The sequence below is a fragment of the Dermochelys coriacea genome, chromosome 10, assembly GCF_009764565.3.
Source record: "Dermochelys coriacea isolate rDerCor1 chromosome 10, rDerCor1.pri.v4, whole genome shotgun sequence".
Taxonomy (NCBI): Eukaryota; Metazoa; Chordata; order Testudines; family Dermochelyidae; genus Dermochelys; species Dermochelys coriacea.
Window position 1 is genome coordinate 2,241,723 of NC_050077.1, and position 18,335 is coordinate 2,260,057.

The 18,335-nt window shown below is 44.1% G+C and overlaps 1 protein-coding gene across 12 annotated transcripts in view; it reads right to left on the reverse strand.

Moving 5' to 3' along the window:
- Nucleotides 1-18,335, reverse strand: part of TNRC6A (trinucleotide repeat containing adaptor 6A) — a 164,229-nt gene that overhangs the window by 62,520 nt on the left and 83,374 nt on the right. For 11 of the 12 annotated variants that reach the window (XM_043494655.1, XM_043494654.1, XM_043494650.1 and 8 more), the window contains exon 3: nucleotides 13,385-13,432. In XM_043494655.1, the coding sequence (XP_043350590.1) occupies nucleotides 13,385-13,432 (48 nt within the window). Of the gene's footprint in view, nucleotides 1-13,384; nucleotides 13,433-14,563; nucleotides 14,775-18,335 lie in introns of those variants that run through there. The other variant, XM_043494656.1, reaches the window with a different exon arrangement.

An 18,335-nucleotide genomic window follows, 5' to 3' on the forward strand; every position in this document is an offset into this window, starting at 1 on the left:
TACATTTTAAAGTTTTTCAGAAGGTCTCTCTCTATAAGTCTATATATTATATAACTAAACTATTGTGGTATGTAAAGTAAACAAGGTTTTCAAAATGTTTAAGAAGCTTCATTTAAAATTAAATCAAAATGCTGATCTTACACTGCCAGCCTGCTCAGCCTGCTGCCAGCCTGGGGTTCCATTCACCTAGGCCAGCAGCAGGCTGAGCGGGGCTCTGGCTGGCTAGGGACCAGCAGCCAGAACACCAGACCGGTAATGGGCTGAGCGGCTCAGCCCGCTGCCGGTCTGGGATTCCATCCGCCGGCTCCTGCCAGCCAGGATCCCAGCCCCACTCAGCCCAATGCTGGTCTGGGATCCCGGCCCTGTCCACATAGAGTGGGTACCTACCTTCTCCCTGGTTCTAGCCCCTTCTCTTCCTCTCTCTCTGCACTGAGCTGAGGGTAGGAGTGCACTGAGCACAGGGCTGGGGTGCAGAGTCTGGCCAGGAGCTAGAATGGGGGGGGGCGCGCTCAGGGTTGGGGCAGGAGGTTTGGAGGTGGAGTGTTTACCTGGGCAGCTCCCATTTGGTGAGAGGGATGGGAGTGGGAACACAGGGGGTGCAAAAGTCAGGACATGGGGTGTGGGGGGGCTGGAGTCAGGGCTAGGGTCATGGGGAGTGCAGGGGTCAGGGCAGGAGGCTGGGCTGTGTGTGGGGGGAGGAGCAGGGGTCAGGGCAGAGGGCTTGTGAGGGGGTGCAGGGGTCAGGGCAGAGGGCTGGGGGTGTGGGCTGGGGTTGTGGGGGTGCTCCCAGCCCCGTCCTGAACGGCTCATGGCAGGGGCTGGAGGGGATATGCCCTGATTCCACCCCCAGTCCCCATCCCCACCTCTTCTCCGCCTCCTCCCTGGAGCAGCGGAGCACAGTTGCGGCTCTGCTTCTCCCTCTCACTGGCAAGGGCCATCAGCTGATCGGCAGCAGGGAGGGAGAGGAGGAGGGGCAGGAACCCAGCACGCTGGGGGAAGAAAGAGGGGGAGCTTGCCTGCACTGCAGCAGCCGCCGGCAGGACCAAGCTTCTACACCCTGCCCCAGGGGAGGGGAGGGAGAGCAGAGAAGAGCAGGCGGGGGCAGTCAGGATTTTTAATGGCATGCTGCTGCCTGCTGGTTCGGCAGTGGGCTGAGCAGGACTGGTGGCTGAGACACGCGTGCCATAGGTTGCCGACCCCTGCTTTAGGCCTTCACAACATCCCAACAAATTCCAGAGGTTGACGGTGCACTGTGTGAAGTAGTACTTCCTTACATTTGTTTTAAACCTGCTGCCTATTAATTTCATTGGGTGATCCTTGGTTCTTGTGTTATGTAAATAACATTTCCCTATTCACCTTCTCCCCACATTATTCATGATTTTACAGACCTCTATCATCTCTCCTCTCAGTCATCTTTTTTCTAAGCTGAATCTTTTCAACCTCTCCTAACATGGAAGCTGTTCTATATACCTCTTCATTTTCATTAACTTTCTTAGTACATTTTCCAATTCTAACATATCTTTTTTTGAGCTGGCATGACCAGAACTACATGCATCATCAAGGTTTGGAAATACTATGGATTTATCTAGTGGCACAATGATATTTTCTGTCTTAATATCTATTCCTTTCCTAATGTTCCCTAACACTGTTAGCTTTTCGGATTGCCACTGCCCATTGAGTGGTGCAGCTAATTTAGAACTCATCATTTTGTAGGTATAGCTGGGGTTATGTTTTCCAATAAGGCATTACTTTGAATTTATCGACACTGAATTTCATCTACCATTTTGTTGCCCAGTCACCCAATTTTGTGAGATCCCTTTGCAACTCCTCACAGTCAGCTTTGAACTTAACTATCTTGAGTAATTTTGTATCATCTGCAAATTTTGCCACCCGTTTACCCCTTTTTCCAGATCATTTATGAATATGTTGAACAGCACCGATACTAGTACAGATCCTTGGGACACACCACTATTTACCTTTCTCCATTCTGAAAACTGACCACTTATTCCTAGCCTTTGTTTCCTATCTTTTAATCAGTTACTGATCTATGAGAGGATCTTCCCTCTTATCCCATGACTGCTTAAGAGTCTTTGGTGATAGAACTTTCCAAAGGCTTTCTGAAAGTCCAAGTACACTATACCCACTAGATCACCCTTGCCCCATGCTTCCTGACTCCCTCAAAGAATTCTAATAGATGGGTGAGGCATGATGTCCCTTTACAAAAGCTGTGTTGACTCTTTCCCAACAAATCATGTCCATCTATGTGTCTGATAATTCTGTTCTTTACTATCGTTCCAACCAATCTGCCTAGTAGTCGAGTTAGGCTTACCAGCCTCTAACTGGCAGGATTGCCTCTGGAGCCTTAAAAAAAAAAAATAAAATAAACAAGGCATTACATTAGCTATCCTTCAGTCACCTGGTACAGAGGCTGATTTAAGCAATAGGTTACATACCATAGTTAGTAGTTCTACTATTCCATATTCGAGTTGCTTCAGAACTCTTGGGTGAATACCATCTTATTCTGGTTACTTATTACTGTTTAATTTTTCAACTTATTCCCAAACCTCCTCTACTGACACCTCAATCTGGGGCAATTCCTCAGATCTGTCACCTAAAATGAATGGCTCAGTATGGACAATGAAAACAGATTAATCCGTTTTAGTTTTTGTTTAATCACATTCATATTCTGGCTCACCGTAATGCGGTAATTTCTGGGTTATAAACACTCTCCTGAATGTTTGTATCTGATCAACATTTGATTTAAAAAAAAAAAATTTAAGTCATGAAAATATCATCAATCTGGGGTCCATAAAGATCAGGTTAGATTTTGTAAAAACTTTGGGGCTAAATTAACTTGACGGTGTCTCTTTAGCTTCTGTATTCTAGTTTTCCCATCTGTAAAACAGGAATATTTACCTATGATCCTCAGAGATGTAATGAGGATTCACTAGTTAATATTTGTGATGCTTTAAGTGCTGTTATTTAAAAAGGAGATGTTATGCAATATAAAGCTTGAATTTTTAATCATGCAGTCAGGTATTAACAGTTATTGGTGAAACTTACCTCTGAATTTTGTAGCATTAAAATCTTAGCCATACAACTGCACTAATAGGTTGTATGCGTATATTTAATTTTCAGTGAAATATTGAAAAAAATACAGCTCTTATACCCTGCTGATTTTAGTACTGATGTGAGAACTAGCGGCTTTCAAGGGACCAATGGTCACTATTCCAAAGGGCAATACATTAATACATGTGAAATCACTTAAGAGATTATTTTTAAAAGGATACTATGAAGGCTGGCTAGTGAGCCAAAATTTGTCCTTATCTCCTTCAGTTTGAGATTTTTTCCCTTTTCAGAATAAAATGAGTCATTTTACTAATAGCATTAGTTACCCATCACTCTTCTAACTAGAACAAATTACTTTGCATGTATGATAGACAACTGCATTAAAAAAGTTCAGTTTCAAGCTTCTAAAGGGTTATGCTAAACAGAAAAAAAATACATTGTTTTTCAGATGAAATTTTAACCACACGTGTACCTTGAGGATGTTAGCATTACCTCAGTGTTCAAAATATGTTCAAATTAGGAGCTTGCAAGTGAAGCAGGTGACTGTAGAAAGAGTACTGCCAAGTCTAAATTAAAGTCACATCCATCCCACAAGGTGGTGCTAGTTCATTTTAAAAGATTCTTTGCTAACACATCACCAACAGATGTTTTTAGAAGTCTTCTATCTATGATGGAATTCTACCAACATGTTTTATTAGGTTCATTGTGAACTACTTCAAAGTGCTACAAACCTATACCTCTGACTATTGTGTTCTCATTGTTATGTCCTTCTGCAGGCAAACATGTATTAAATGTAAAACTGCCCCACTAGTCCCAACTGAGGGGAAATTTTGGGATTGGGAGCGAGAGAAGAAGAGATGACAACTAGCTACCAGCCACTCAACTGGCCTTGTATTAACTAGACTTCCTAGGGTAAGATGATATTTATCACTCCAATACCCTGACAGTCTACACGTCAGTACATAAGGCACTGGATATACTGCTACTAAAAAGCTTATTCTGAAGCATAACCTAAAATACAGTGCAGTAGAACCTCAAAGATACGAACACTAGAGTTAATTTACTGGTCAACCGGACACCCCGTGGAACTGGAAGTAATCAATCAGGCAGCAGCGCAGGGGGGAAAAAAGAACACCCTCCCCCCCAACAGCAGATATTGTACTGCCTCGGGGCTACAGCCGCAGCAGGTGGGGATATTTCTGACTCTCGGGAGCACCAGGGCCCAGGGTGGGGAGGAGGAAGAAGAGCTGGAAGCTCAGGGCTTCAGCCCTGCACAGGGGAGTAGCAGTTCAGGGCTTCAGCCATGGGGGGCTGGGGCTGCAGCTGCGGGGGGTGGTGGTGATTAGTGCTCTGGATGGGTGGGGAGGGATGGAGGGTGGAGAAGAGCCTTGGGGCTTCTGACCCTCGGGAACACTGAGGCTCAGGGCTTTAGACTGGGGAGAACACTGGGGCTTGGAGCTTCAGCCCTGCTGGGGGCGCCGAGGCTCTGTGCTTCAGCCCCGCGACTCCATTGCCAACTTTAGCCCTGTGGGAGGCACTGGGGCTTGAGCTACAAGGGGAGCACTGGTTTCAGGCTCAGTGCTCCCCCCGTAGTTAAAGCTCTGAGCCCTGGCGCCCCCACCCCGAAACTGGGAACAGAGCTGAAGCCCAAGCGCTTTCCCCAGGCCTAATGCCCTGAGCCCCGTTGCTCCCACGGGGCAGAAGTCCTGAGCCCCCCGCCTGGCGCCCCAAGGGTCAGAAACCCCAACTCCCCCCGACCCTGCACTTATCCCCCCATCCTGCAGCTACAACCCCTTGCCCTGGTGGCTAAAGTCCATAACCTCTTGTTCAGAGGTACGGACAACCTCCATTCCCGAGGTGTCTGTAACTCGAAGATTCTACTGTATGAATTTTCAGTTTAAGCTGCACATTCTTTTGTGCTTTCCTAGCTTCTTTCTGTAGATGGTTTTCTAGTCTATAAATTTGCCTTTTTGCCAGAATAGCCAATATTAAATTAGCTGAGCATAATGTTACCAGTATTGATCATTTACCTAACATCATTAATATTTTGTTCAGTAGTTTAAAAATATGAAGCAAAGTAAAATTGTAAGGGCCTATTCTACAAGCCACTCTAATTGCAGCTCTATGGAAAACCTGTGTAGTTCTACGGAAGTGATATATTTGATAATTGGGAACTAATGCCACCGGCTGAACTAACAGCTCATTCTAGACTGTGACCAGACACCAAGGGCATTGCTATATTTTGGGTTCAAAACATGCCAGCAAGTGCCATTAATACTATCCTATTCATAGGTCACGGACACCTTTTTGCAATGATCTGCAGTTCTGTCAGACCATTCAGAATACTGTTCCTCTCACACAATTGGATACTAAGAGGTGTGATATTTTCATATGAAACAGTAATGCTGTCAACTTGAAATCTAATTATAGTAATTTAAAGAAAAAGTGAAAATGAAGAACTACACTGGCCAGCTGAGTCCCCAGACACTTTTTTTGGACTGTGCAATCACATTTCTGAAACTGTGGCTCTCTCTTCCCCACCCCGTTATTGTGTGAAATATCCATAAACAGAAGGGGAAATAATGAAAGTGACTATACATAAGTGCTTTCAAATCTACTCTAAGGTTTCTTGTGACAAGTTACAAAGCAAACTGAAAAGAACTTTTCCCTCTTTAATCTTTTTCAGTTATAATAATCTGAGGTGCAACTCATGACAGTAGATGTAACATTTTCAGGCGTAAATACTATTTTTAAGCTCACTACACTTTAAGTGGATCTAAATTCCAAGACCCTTTCCTGTTAAAGGGTAATAATCGTTTGTGTAACAGACATTTAGCATATACATAAAACCTATATCCAACCATAAACTTGGAATTTGATGTCAAATCACTCACATTATTTAGACCTTATATTCTGGATATTTCTCCTATATTTACACATTCCGATCTAGAGTTTCAATGTTGTATGGGAGGGTTATTCCATTTTAAACTTCTGAAATACAGTGTAATTTTATCTTTCAGCAACAAAAATGCCACTCTCTTAATCACTCTGCTCAAAAGTGATTATTTTTCCTACAGCACTAAAATGTGTTTATAACTAAAAGAAACTTACATATAACATGCACTTATTTTGCTTAAAAACAGCTTACTTCAACATCCACAAAAGAAAAACACCCCAATCAAAAACCCCAATGAACCACATGGCACACAAAGTCACACTAGATTTAACAAAACAAAAACCAATTAAAAAAAAAAACAAAAACAAACCAAAGCTATGGTCCTAAATTGAAAGATTCTTTGACAATTCAAAGAACTGCAATTTTGCATATCACGTGAAGAGTTAAAATCATAAGATACTGTAAATAAGTGACAATCTTTGCATATATATGTAAATGAAGTCAAAGGTTGGTAAGAAAGTTGGCTGTAAGACAGCAACTATAGCTAATCATGAAACCTATAAATATAATTTCAGTGCAGATGTTAAGAATCCTGTAAATAAGGATCAACTACTTAGTTTTGATTTATTTTGCTTTAAATTCTCAATACTGTGTAATAACTCCTTAGAAACTTGAAAATGTAATTATTTTCTCTACAAAAGCTGTCCATTTACCAAACATCGTTCTTTCCCATTTCTCAGATGCAGAATTTGCCTATGTGCTCCTTAAACATTAGCAACATCGGCACGTGTGCGCCAGAGTTCTGGAATATTAGTCTTACAACAGCACCTGGTACCCCATTGCATTAGCAGCTCTACAAAATACATAATAAGAGACTGTCCCTGCCTTAAAGAGTTTACAATCCAAATAGACAAGACAGACTCCTTGTGTGAATAAGGGACTGATACCCCCATTTAACAGACAAAGAACTGAGGCACCGAGAGATTAATTCACTAGTCCATGGTCAGTCAGAACATCTGTAGGAGATCCAGGAACTGAACTCAACTTTTGTGAATCACAGTCCAGTGCCTTAACTGTCAAACCATCCTTTCTCTGTGGAATACTGCAATTTTACTGCAGCAGTGCCAAAAAAGAAAGTACTGCATCTTCTGTCCATGTGAATGGATACATTATTCCTTCCCTAGTTTAGTAACAGTACAAGGAAAAAGAAAAAAAAAGTTACTTTCCAGGGACATTTAGACATTTACTTGTGGCCTGAGAACACCATGCTCATTGTAGCCATGTTAATCATTTTGCCTGTGAGGCTAGTAAAAGTGAAGCTCCTGGAACAGGGCAAGTGGGAGGTTCCCTTTACTCCGTCACATCCTTCTCAAGCTGCCAAATGGAAGCCAGGGTATTATGAGGACCTTTTTTAATTAACAGAAATAGCTAACCATTCACCTCATTGCCAATGTCTCCTTTTTTTGGTCCCCTCTTTCATTTATTTTCTCTAGAGTGGATGAGAAAACCATGGTTGGTTGCTCTTATTTGCTAGAGTCTAAAAGTATGATGACACTGCAATAAAAGACATGTGGCGACGAGTCTCAGAGCTTGAGTCAATTGACTTTGTATCACAGGGCTTGGGCTGCAGGCCTAAAAATAGCAATGTAGACATTCTGTCTTGGGCTAGAGCCCAGGCTCTGAGACCTCCCCAATCATGGGGTTTCAGAGTCCGGGTTCTAGCCCGAGCCAGAACATCTACACTGCTATTTTCAACCCCGCAGCCTGAGTCCTGTAAGCCTGAGTCAGCTGACTTGGGCTCCGAGACTCACTACTGCAGGTTTTTCATTGCTTTGTAGATGTACCTTAAGGCTCAGAGTGGGGATTTAGTATAATGCCTTTGGACCAAGTCTGATGGGATAGCTGATTTGGATTAAAAACACCCGCTGTCCCAGAACCAGGATAGGGTTGCAACTAGTATAGACCAGAAGTTGTTCCAACTGTGATCTTTGGCATGGAAATACAGAGGGACGAATGCTTTGTGAATTACCTGCTGTAATTTTGCTTTTTTGTTTGTTTTTGTTTCCAAGAATAAAATTCTTGTTTCTAGTTAAAAATATTGCCGATTTATTTCAAGCCATTGAACCCGCATTCTCAGTTCCACAAGATGACTTGGGAAATAAAACATCACTTCCCATTAGAATCCATGGCGATTTCCTAAAATTAGAAGAATTGTAAGGTACCTTGAATATCTGACATATAGTGTCTACCACCCTATTGATTTCAAATGAACCATTTATTTACATGAGCGCTCACTCCTTAACAATTTTCTGATTTTACAAAGATTAAACTCCTCCATTCTAGTTTTTAGGGACATAGTCTTCCAAATTAACAATACACAGATGTTTCAAAATGTTCTGTTGCACATTACCTGTTCAACAATATAGCAGACAGTATTGAACATATTGAATAATGGGTGATGTTTAATAACCCCATACAAAACAATAAAATGTGTAGCAAATTGATATGCTAATCAGAGTAATTCAAAACATGAACTACAGCTTATATGATGGAATGCTAATGTATGGCATTTAGTCCCAAGACTAAACATTTTGAAGAGGTTGTGCAGACTGTAAACGGAAATCCTACATTAAAAAAAGGCTACCTACGACAGTCCAAATTTTGATTCCCTGAGTCATGGTTATCATTCAGGCTGGACCAGCAGGATGCAGTAAGTTTCAATAAACTACCATCAGCAAAAATATACCGTTATCCTGCCTGTAAAGCAATAACAATGCCCAAGAGCTGGCTCACGCACTTTGTAGCTTTGTGAGCCTCGTTATCACACATGCCAGAGGCTCCTTGAATTCCTCCATTCCACCCCACAAACTCCCTGCATGCCACCTTCTCATCCACCTCTATTTCTGGGGCTCCTTGCAACTCTCCCCAGTGTCTCCCTGCCAGGGGTTCTGTGTGATCCTCAATTTCCACATCCTCCCATGACAGGGTCCCCCATTTTCTCCCCACAGTAGTGGCTCTGTGCACCCCCATTCCTACACCGCTGATACTAGAGACTGTGCAGCTCCCCATTCCCCACCCATCATCATCTGTCTGGGAGATAAATCAGTCGACATGTTAAACTGTCGGGATGGGCAGGTATGAGATGGAATATTCTGATGGAATACGTTAATGGGTGCCATCAACCAGTTGTTTGATCTATAGACAATTGCAGAGGTGCTTGAAGTTGTAGTAGTGCTAAGCCGATGGCCAGTGCTCCATGTGTTCATTTCCTCCTAAATTAATAGGGTTCTTGCCATTGATGCCAAGACCATTCCCCGAAATTTTGGAATTGATCAGATGCAGCTTTCAAAAGTTATCACATTACAGATCAGAGAAATGCCATCAAGCTGAATATAATGCCTTCACAAGCTCGGCCAAATGGCTGGAAAGCTCTCTTAATGCTTGTTAAAACACAATATCTTCTATTCTCTTAATGCTGGCAGGCTAACACAAGGACTTTCCTATCATGTTAAACTAACATGACTGAAAAAACACATCATTTTTGCCAAAGACAGTGTCGTTGACTTGAACGTGACTACTCATGTGCTTAAAGTTAAGCATGTGCATAAGTGCTTGCAGGATGGGGGCCTGCACAGACAAAACATCAAAAGAATGGAGACTAAGTAACAAACAAATGCACCTGTGGTTGAGAGGCATTGAACTTCTAATTAGCTCCATGTTTTAAAACAGATACTTTGTCTTTAAAATGGAGGACTGAAGTTCACAGGCTTCAAGGAAGAAATGTGTTTTAATGGAGAATGTGGAGGACAGTCATATATAGCATAAGGGAGCAAATCCTGAAATGGAGAATGCAGGCATCCATTCGGAACATTCCATTCAAAAAAATGTAGGTTTGGTATTTTAACTTGATTCCAGCCAATAAGAAACTTTTACATAATTTTTTTAAACAGCTGGCTTTTAAACTTAGAGAGGCTTTGCCAATAGGGACAAACACCACAATAATATGAGGTGTTTGCTGGATGGGCATTAATTACCAAGAAAACGAAATGACCTAATTTGTGCTAAAAAACTGACAACTGTTAACAGAATAGCAGTTATTGAAATGTTGAGATTTTTAAAGCAGATGGGAGTGACAACAATTAAGATTTCCTTTCTGGACCTCTTTTCATTCTTCTCTACGCAGTACTCTATACTCCTCTCCCAGCTCCGACTATGAAATCTTTACCACCTCACTTATCCATCCTTCTGGCCACCCCCTGCATCTTCAGGGTGCAGGAAGAGACAAGCAGCAGCAGCAACTCCAGTCTCTTACCTACATAGATTCTAGTCTCGACACCTCTCCTCCTGTTCATTTCATTCACGTTTTTTATCCTCTACTTTTTTTGTACAGCCACTGTCAGCAATTCCTGCGACAATCTTACAAACCATTATAAGCCACATTACTTTCCCAGTACGGAAAACTTACTAAAAATACCTTCAAAATGAGGTGAGAGATCAGAGACCTCATTACCAACTGAAGCACGCACAGTAGGTAGAATGTTCGCTTTTAAAACAAATATATCTCAAGTATTCATTTATTAGCATCACTTAATTTACTCTGTGTTGGCCAAAAACAGACTGGTGGGAAGAGGGGACTGAATGTTTCAGTAATTTACCAAAGCCCAAGAAAGAAGAAGATTGAAAATTAAAAATTTTGAATAATCATAAGGGAATTTAACTCAAACACTGCTGAAGGACTGAGCAACAATCTGAAATCAAAGGCTCCCACAAAGTTCTAAGAAAATGGAGAGAGAGAAGATCTAAAATGAACTCAAACAATAAAAGCATCGTACATTTCCTGGTACCCAGACCCTCATGTCTCAGAGTGAGACTTGCTAAAATTATGTAATGATCCAGTAAAGGTAGTAAAATGCATCTAATAAGTAAAATATTAGAAATATAAAAACAGCCACTTGACATAAATTAACTAAAACTTGTTTCCTATTAATTCATGTTGAAGCCTAACACTTCATTGTGATTCTTAAGTAATCATATTTGGCATCCATTTAAATTAATTACAGGACTCAAACATACTATGGAGTCAATTCATGAAACATCTTTTACTAAGGCCAGGTCTGAACAAGAAGCTTTTTGCCAGTACTCTCTCTCTAGACAGGGGAGTGATGTGTGTCATTTTTATACTGGTGAAAGCCTTAGTGTTGACACCATTATGCCAATACAACTTATTTTGTTTGGGGAACTGTTATAAGCTATGCCAGCAAAAGCATGTTTTTGCCAGAAGCTGCATCTACCTTTTCTTATGTGGACTGGACCATAGTGTGTTCACTCAAATATTTTACATAGTGAAATTCAAGAATGTGTTGCTAAGAAATAGTCCTCCTGACAAATAACCTTGCATCGCAAACACAGAAGTGATTGTGTGACCTACTAAGTAAAGTTAAAATGTGTCATATACTAAATTTGTATCCAGGCTATGTAGTGTGTGTGATGAAACTCCCTTCATGATTGAAGTACAGATTTGATGAGTAACATTAAAAGCTTCAGCTGAAGACAACTGATATTTAAATACTAACTTGAAAATCCACTTCAGAATGCTTAAAGCTGTTCCAGTGTGGTCGGACAATTTTATCTTATACTCTCACACTATGGCTATCTGACAGGTTTCAGAGTAGCAGCCGTGTTAGTCTGTATTCGCAAAAAGAAAAGGAGTACTTGTGGCACCTTAGAGACTAACAAATTTATTAGAGCATAAGCTTTCGTGAGCTACAGCTCACTTCATCGGATGCATCTGATGAAGTGAGCTGTAGCTCACGAAAGCTTATGCTCTAATAAATTTGTTAGTCTCTAAGGTGCCACAAGTACTCCTTTTCTTTTTACTATGGCTATCATGCGGGATTAAACTTTACTTAACAAAAAACACAATTTATGTAATTCTGTAACTTTAGAATCATTCCCTTCAAGTGGGCTCCATTTGACAATGACCCTGAAATATCTTATGTAAGAATTCAATGCTAGTTTTATCTTAAGGCTTTTACATAAACTGTACCTTCACTTCCAATTTATATTATCTCCCTCAATACAGTAATATTTAACAAGAAATGCAAAATGCCAACTCCTGAACACACGTTACAAAGAGGAGGTATATTAAGGAATTAGACAGCTCTTCAGCTTTCACAATGTTGTTATAAAAAGAAAACTGAAACTTGAAGGTGAACTACATGCACTAAACAACAAAGTATACAAAATTAACACTTTTTTCTAGCAATTGCACTCAGGTTTTGGCTGAATTTTAAAACATTCAGCCTTGCCTAGCAAAAGCCTCTTTTGGGTCTAACTGAATCTACAGGGGACAGAAAGAGGAAAACCAAAGAAAAACAACGCAGAAGACAAAAAAGAAGTACAAAGAACATTCTAAGAATTTTCAAGAATATCATCAAGCCAAAACAAGACATATATAAGAAATGACATCTTGAACACAAAAGTGAAATATATAATACTTGTATATACTTCATATTTCTATAAACAAAATAGCTGGCATTGGAATTCCCATTCCTTAGGCTTTCCAACACATTAGGACACAAAAATCACTTACTAATGGCAGATTCAATGCCTCCACTCTTTGATATGAAGAACACAAGTAACCAACAAATAACCTAGTAAGATGCAGTTTATGCAAAATTCAAGGGCAAGGCTAGTTCCTTGACAACAAAAAAACACTTGACTGGACAGGATTGAAAACAAAATCCTGTATTCACGTGTGCACTCCTAGTGGCAAGAACTTAAAGTGGAAGAGAAAGATTTTTTTTTTTTTTTTAGTTAAAGCTAATGTTAAAATTATATAATACGTAGGTTAAGAAAAGAGTGTCTGTATGTCTGGGTATAGTGCTTACATTATTCACAAATACAAAGTTTGTTTTAACTGTCATAAGATACATATATTAAACAAGAGATCTGAAGCAGTACAAACAATTTTGCAAAGGGACATTTTGCATTTACACAGTTTTTACTATAAGATTCAATATGTTATTATTACATAGTTAGTTATCTGGAAAGTCACAGGTTTATAGTCAGATACACAATGTGGATGATGTAATATCTCTTTACTGGACCAACTTCACACAGAAGAGCTCTGGGTAAGGTTGAAAGCTTGTCTCTCTCACCAACAGAAGTTGGTCCAATAAAAGACCAGGCATTTTCAGCAGAGCAGGCTTCACTGAAGTTTACCTTTGCAAACATTATTTTCAGATGAAACAATGGAAAGGTTTCACTATCTACTAGAAAGCTACACTTTTAATCCAACAATTTAAGGCTCCATATAAAGTCAGACCTGGTTTCCATGAAGAGGAGAAAAATAACTACACAAACTCTAGGCCCACCCTGTCCTGGAATCAGAGAAGTAAATTCAAACGCATGTCTTACCTGCTTAGTTTTCTTTCAACTTCTTTGGTAGCTGTAGCTTCCAATTCTCTGGAACAGAAAGGGATGTTGGTTACCATGTCAACAGAAGAGTGGAAGAAATATAATTGGGATGGGTTTAAAAGACACACTGATCCCCATGTGTTGGTTCCTCATGGGGGAGAGGGCTAGCAATGATCTCTGAATACTGGTATCCATCAGGATGAAGGGAGAACAGGGATGGAGCAAAACATACAGACATCAATTAATCTATTTTCCCTCACACTTCCTTAAAACCTTTTCAAAAAAAGAAAAGGAGTACTTGTGGCACCTTGGTGCCACAAGTACTCCTTTTCTTTTTGCGAATACAGACTAACACGGCTGCTACTCTGAAACCTTAAAACCTTTTGTTAAGCCACAAAAAATAGTGTCTTTTCCATGAAAAAGGGATGAGGAAAGATTGTGCTTAACCTTGTTAACCTAAAAAGAAAGAGAAGGCAAGGTATGAGCAGTATGCCACACAGAGACCTGACTTTGAATTACGGACAGACAATAATGACATGTGAACACAGGAGATCAAGCCTCCAAACCCGTGGAAAACCAGACCCTGGGCAGGAGATTAAACCCCAAACACAGTGAGCAGCTCCAGTCTCGGCAAGCGTCGGATGCATTTTATCCCACGGAAACCCAAGAGCCACCCTTCTTTAAACTTCCACGGCACTTGTTCGGCGGGTGAGGATAATAAACCCCCGCTGCACAGAACCGCTTCTGCAGGCGGCGAGCCAGGCCCCGGCTGACGGCTGAGCGGGGCCGCAGAAGGCGACTCCCCGGCCCGACCACAGCCACATTTCGGTCGGCCGGGAAGCCCTTGTGAGGCCCTAGCTAGAGAGGCTCGAATGGTTTTAGGCAGGTTACACCCAGGCCCCTGCGGCAGCAGGAACGTCTTACCTGAAACTAACAGCAGCGCAGCCCGAGGGCACCCGAAGTGCAGCCCAGCCCCGGCCCAGCCCCGCGCGGGACTCGCGGGGCCAGGAGACAGAGCCGGGCGGTAGCCACCCCCCTGCCCCCGTCCCTGCCCGGCATGGGGCTCCCCAAGGCCACGGAAATAAATGAAAATTGTGACCCGCTCCGGCCCCCCCCCCGCTCCACGGTGTCCCCATCCCGGCCCCCCCGCCGCTTCCCGGCGCCCCCCCCGCCTATCACCTCATGTATGTAAAGTGCTCGGAGGCCGGCCCGGGCCCGGCGGCGGCTCGGCGGCTCTCTAGGCGGCCTGGGCCCGGCACAGTGGAGCTGGGGGGCCCGGCAGCTGCTGCAGCAGCGTCGCCGCCATTTCCTGCCTCCCTCCTAACTCGGCCGGGTCCGGCGCTGGCCCGCCGCACCGGAAGAGAAATCTCCACTTCCGGGGCAACCAAGAGCCCCCAACATGGCGCCCTAGCAACGCCCCGCAACCAGGAGGGCGGCGAACACGCCTCGCCCCGCAAAGAGACACCCCCTGGACCTCCGCACTCGCGCCCCAGCCGCCTAGGAAAACGGAAAGCAGGAGGCCCCCGTCCCCTAGAGAAAGAAACCCCCTGCCGAGACCCCCCCGCCACGCGCAGCCCGCGGCTGCAGCGGCAGCTTTTGCTGGTCTCCTGCCAGGGCCGGCAGGTTTGTGTCATTTTTGGTGGCACCCAGAACGGGTCCCAGTTCCGCCGCCCCCGCACGTTGGCGCGCATACCCCAGTTAGTGGGGTGGGGCAAGTGGTTGGGGGTGTGGGAGGGGCTCAGGCGGGTGTGGGGGGGTGAGGGCTGGGGATGGGGGGTTTGGGGTGTGGGGGGGCTCAGGGCTGGGGTTGAGGGGTTTGGGGTGTGGGAGGGGCTCAGGGCTGGGGCGTTTGTGGGGGGGTGAGGGCTGGGGATGGGGGGTTTGGGGTGTGGGGGGGCTCAGGGCTGGGGTTGAGGGGTGTGGGGTGTGGGAGGGGCTCAGGGCTGGGGCATTTGTGGGGGGGTGAGGGCTGGGGATGAGGCGTTTGGGGTGTGGGAGGGGCTCAGGGCTGGGGTTGAGGGGTTTGGGGTGTGGGAGGGGCTCAGGGCTGGGGCGTTTGTGGGGGGGTGAGGGCTGGGGATGGGGGGTTTGGGGTGTGGGAGTGGCTCACGGCTGGGGATGGGGGGTTTGGGGTGTGGGAGGGGCTCAGGGCTGGGCGGGTGTGGGGGGGGTGAGGGCTGGGGATGAGGGGTGTGGGAGGGACTCAGGGCTGGGGATGAGGGGTTTAGGGTGTGGGAGGGGCTCAGGGCTGGGGCATGTGCGGGGGTGAGGGCTGGGGATGAGGGGTTTGGGGTGTGGGAGGGGCTCAGGGCTGGGGTTGAGGGGTGTGGGAGGGGCTCAGCACTGGGCCATGTGTGTGGGGCATGTGTGTGGCATGGGCTGGGAAGAAGGGTTTTGGGGTGTGGGAGGGGCTCAGGGCTGGGGCATGTGGGAGGGTGAGGGCTGGGGATAAGGGGTTTGGGAGGTGCTCAAGGCTGGGGCAGAGGGTTGGGATGCAGGCTCTGGGGTTGGGCAGGGGATGAGTTTGGGGTGCAGGCAGGCTGCCACGGGGCTGGGGCCAGAGAGGCGGACTACACCGTCCCCCCAGCAGGACACTCTCCTGGCACCGTCACTGCATGTGCTCCTAGGGGCCGGGCCCCTCTCAGGTCCAGGAAGCCCCCTCGTTTCCCTTGCCATCACATGTATGCCTCCTCCCTCCGCAGGCAGCAGCTGTGCCCCCACCTCAGCCTGCTGCCGGTGCTGCTCCCTTTTGTAGCCGGGAGTGGCCGGTGAGGGAGTGCAGTGCGGAGTGGTAGGGCCATTGCTCGCTGCCCAGGGCGCAGGCAGGGACGCTCCAGGGGAGGTGTGGGGGGGGGCAGCAAGCAGGGGCTGGGGGCAACAGCCGGGGCCAGGGGAGAGACCTGGCCCTGAACACTGATGGAGCTAGACCCCTTGGCCCTGAATTTGCTGGAGCCCGGGTACTATAGGCCCATATAACTCACTGCCCCTCTCATGCTGCGGGTGAGGAGTGTGAAAAAAATCTAAACCCAGCCTACCAGTTCTTTGTACCTGCCCTTACTGCTATGCCAGCAAAAGCCCTACTGTCTGTACCAGCAAATCCTCGCCCATATAGACAGAACCACAGAGACCCCGTCTTTCATGGTGACATTACAACCCACCCTTACAGTGTGAGCTCTACAGTACCAAACCCACCCCCCCCCCCCAACATCTGTGACTTGAACTGCTATTTTACAGGTAGGTGTGGAAGAATTAGATTTTTCTACCCCATAAATGTGAGTAAATGTCAATTTCACCACACAGACAAAGCAGTGAAAAAATATTTTCATCAACTGTAATCATAATTTACAGATAAACAAAGTAAAAAAAATGCTTCTTGAAAACTTGTAAGAGTTTGATTTAAGAATATTTCCTATATATTTTGACCTGATGTAGAATTAAGAAAAGGGCAACAAAAATGATTAAGTGTATAAAACAGCTTCTCTATGAGGACATACTTCCATAAAGAGGCTGGGACTGTTCAGCTTCGAAGAGTGATGACTAAGGGGAGATACAAGTCTATGAAATCATGAATGGTGTGAAGAAAAAGAATAAGGAAGAATCATTTATCTCATAACACAAGAACCATGGGTCACCATCTGAAATTAATAGGCCGCAGGCTTAAAACAAACAAGGCAGTATTTCTTCACACAATGCACCATCAACCTCTGAAACTCGTCAGGGAATGTAAAGGCCAAAAATATAACTGTTCAAAAAAAAAAAAGAATTAGATAAGGGAGGATAGGTCCCTCAATGGCTAGTAGCCAAGATGGTCAGGGACACAACCTCATGCTGTAGGTGTCCCTAAGCCTCTGATGCCAGAAGTTGGGACTGAACATCAGAGGATGCATCGCTTGAAATTTCCCTGTTCTGTTCATTCCTTCTGAAGTATCTGGCACCAGCACTCTGTCAGAAGACAGGATACTGGTCTAGATGGACCATTGGTCTGTCCTAGTATGGCCGTTCTTATGTTGACACTTTGTGTGTTAAGGGTTTTAAAGCTTTAACTTTTTAAATCTCAGTATCTACTGTCATTAAATAATTATTTTCTGATCCTGCTAATTTCCTGCAACTGTGAAAAATTAAATAGATATAAAAGAATGCTTAAAATAAACAGATAGTATATGTTGAAATTATTTTAAAAAAATCTAATTCTGCCTATTTATAGGGTGATGCATGCACTGTGTGGCGATGTAAGAAATCCATCCCTGGGGCATGAAACCCCCACCATGAAAGACCTCCTTATTTATATACATAAAGAACATGATAGCTGCCTGAACCCCAGCAGCACCAGACCTATGGAACTTACTCAATGGACCAGTCCCAGTTTTAAATGGGAACTGTCTTGTGTCCTGCATCCAGCAAGACAATAAAACTGCCCTGAGATACCTTTGGGACACAACACAATCATCTCGATATTGCAATAGACAATAGACATTGGGGGCTCCACCCTCAAAAGATAGTATAAAATATGGTAACTTTGTAATGGAACCACAAATGCCACCATGGCAGTCAACATGGACAGGGAAAGTCACTCTTAATAAGTCAGTTCCTTCAGCCACCATGTGAGTAGTTTTGATCTAATTTCTCAACATCATTAGGTTACGTAAGTGACTGGAATTGAACAGAATTTCAATCCATGTCTCACCAATATACAGAGAGAGACTATCACTTCCCTGAGCAACCTAGGAAGATGCAAAGCAAGTAGCTAGGAGAATAACAACACACCATTTTCATAAAGTAATTTTTCTGACCATTATTATTTTATTTTCTGGGCAGTATCAGTGTGTTCAGCTCTGTATACAACACAGCAAAAGAACACACATTTTGAGGAATCAGTATTAACTTACTAGGTAAGCATCAGAAATAAGACAATAGTCTGCCATCCCTCTAAAAATGAAGAATGTAAGGAATA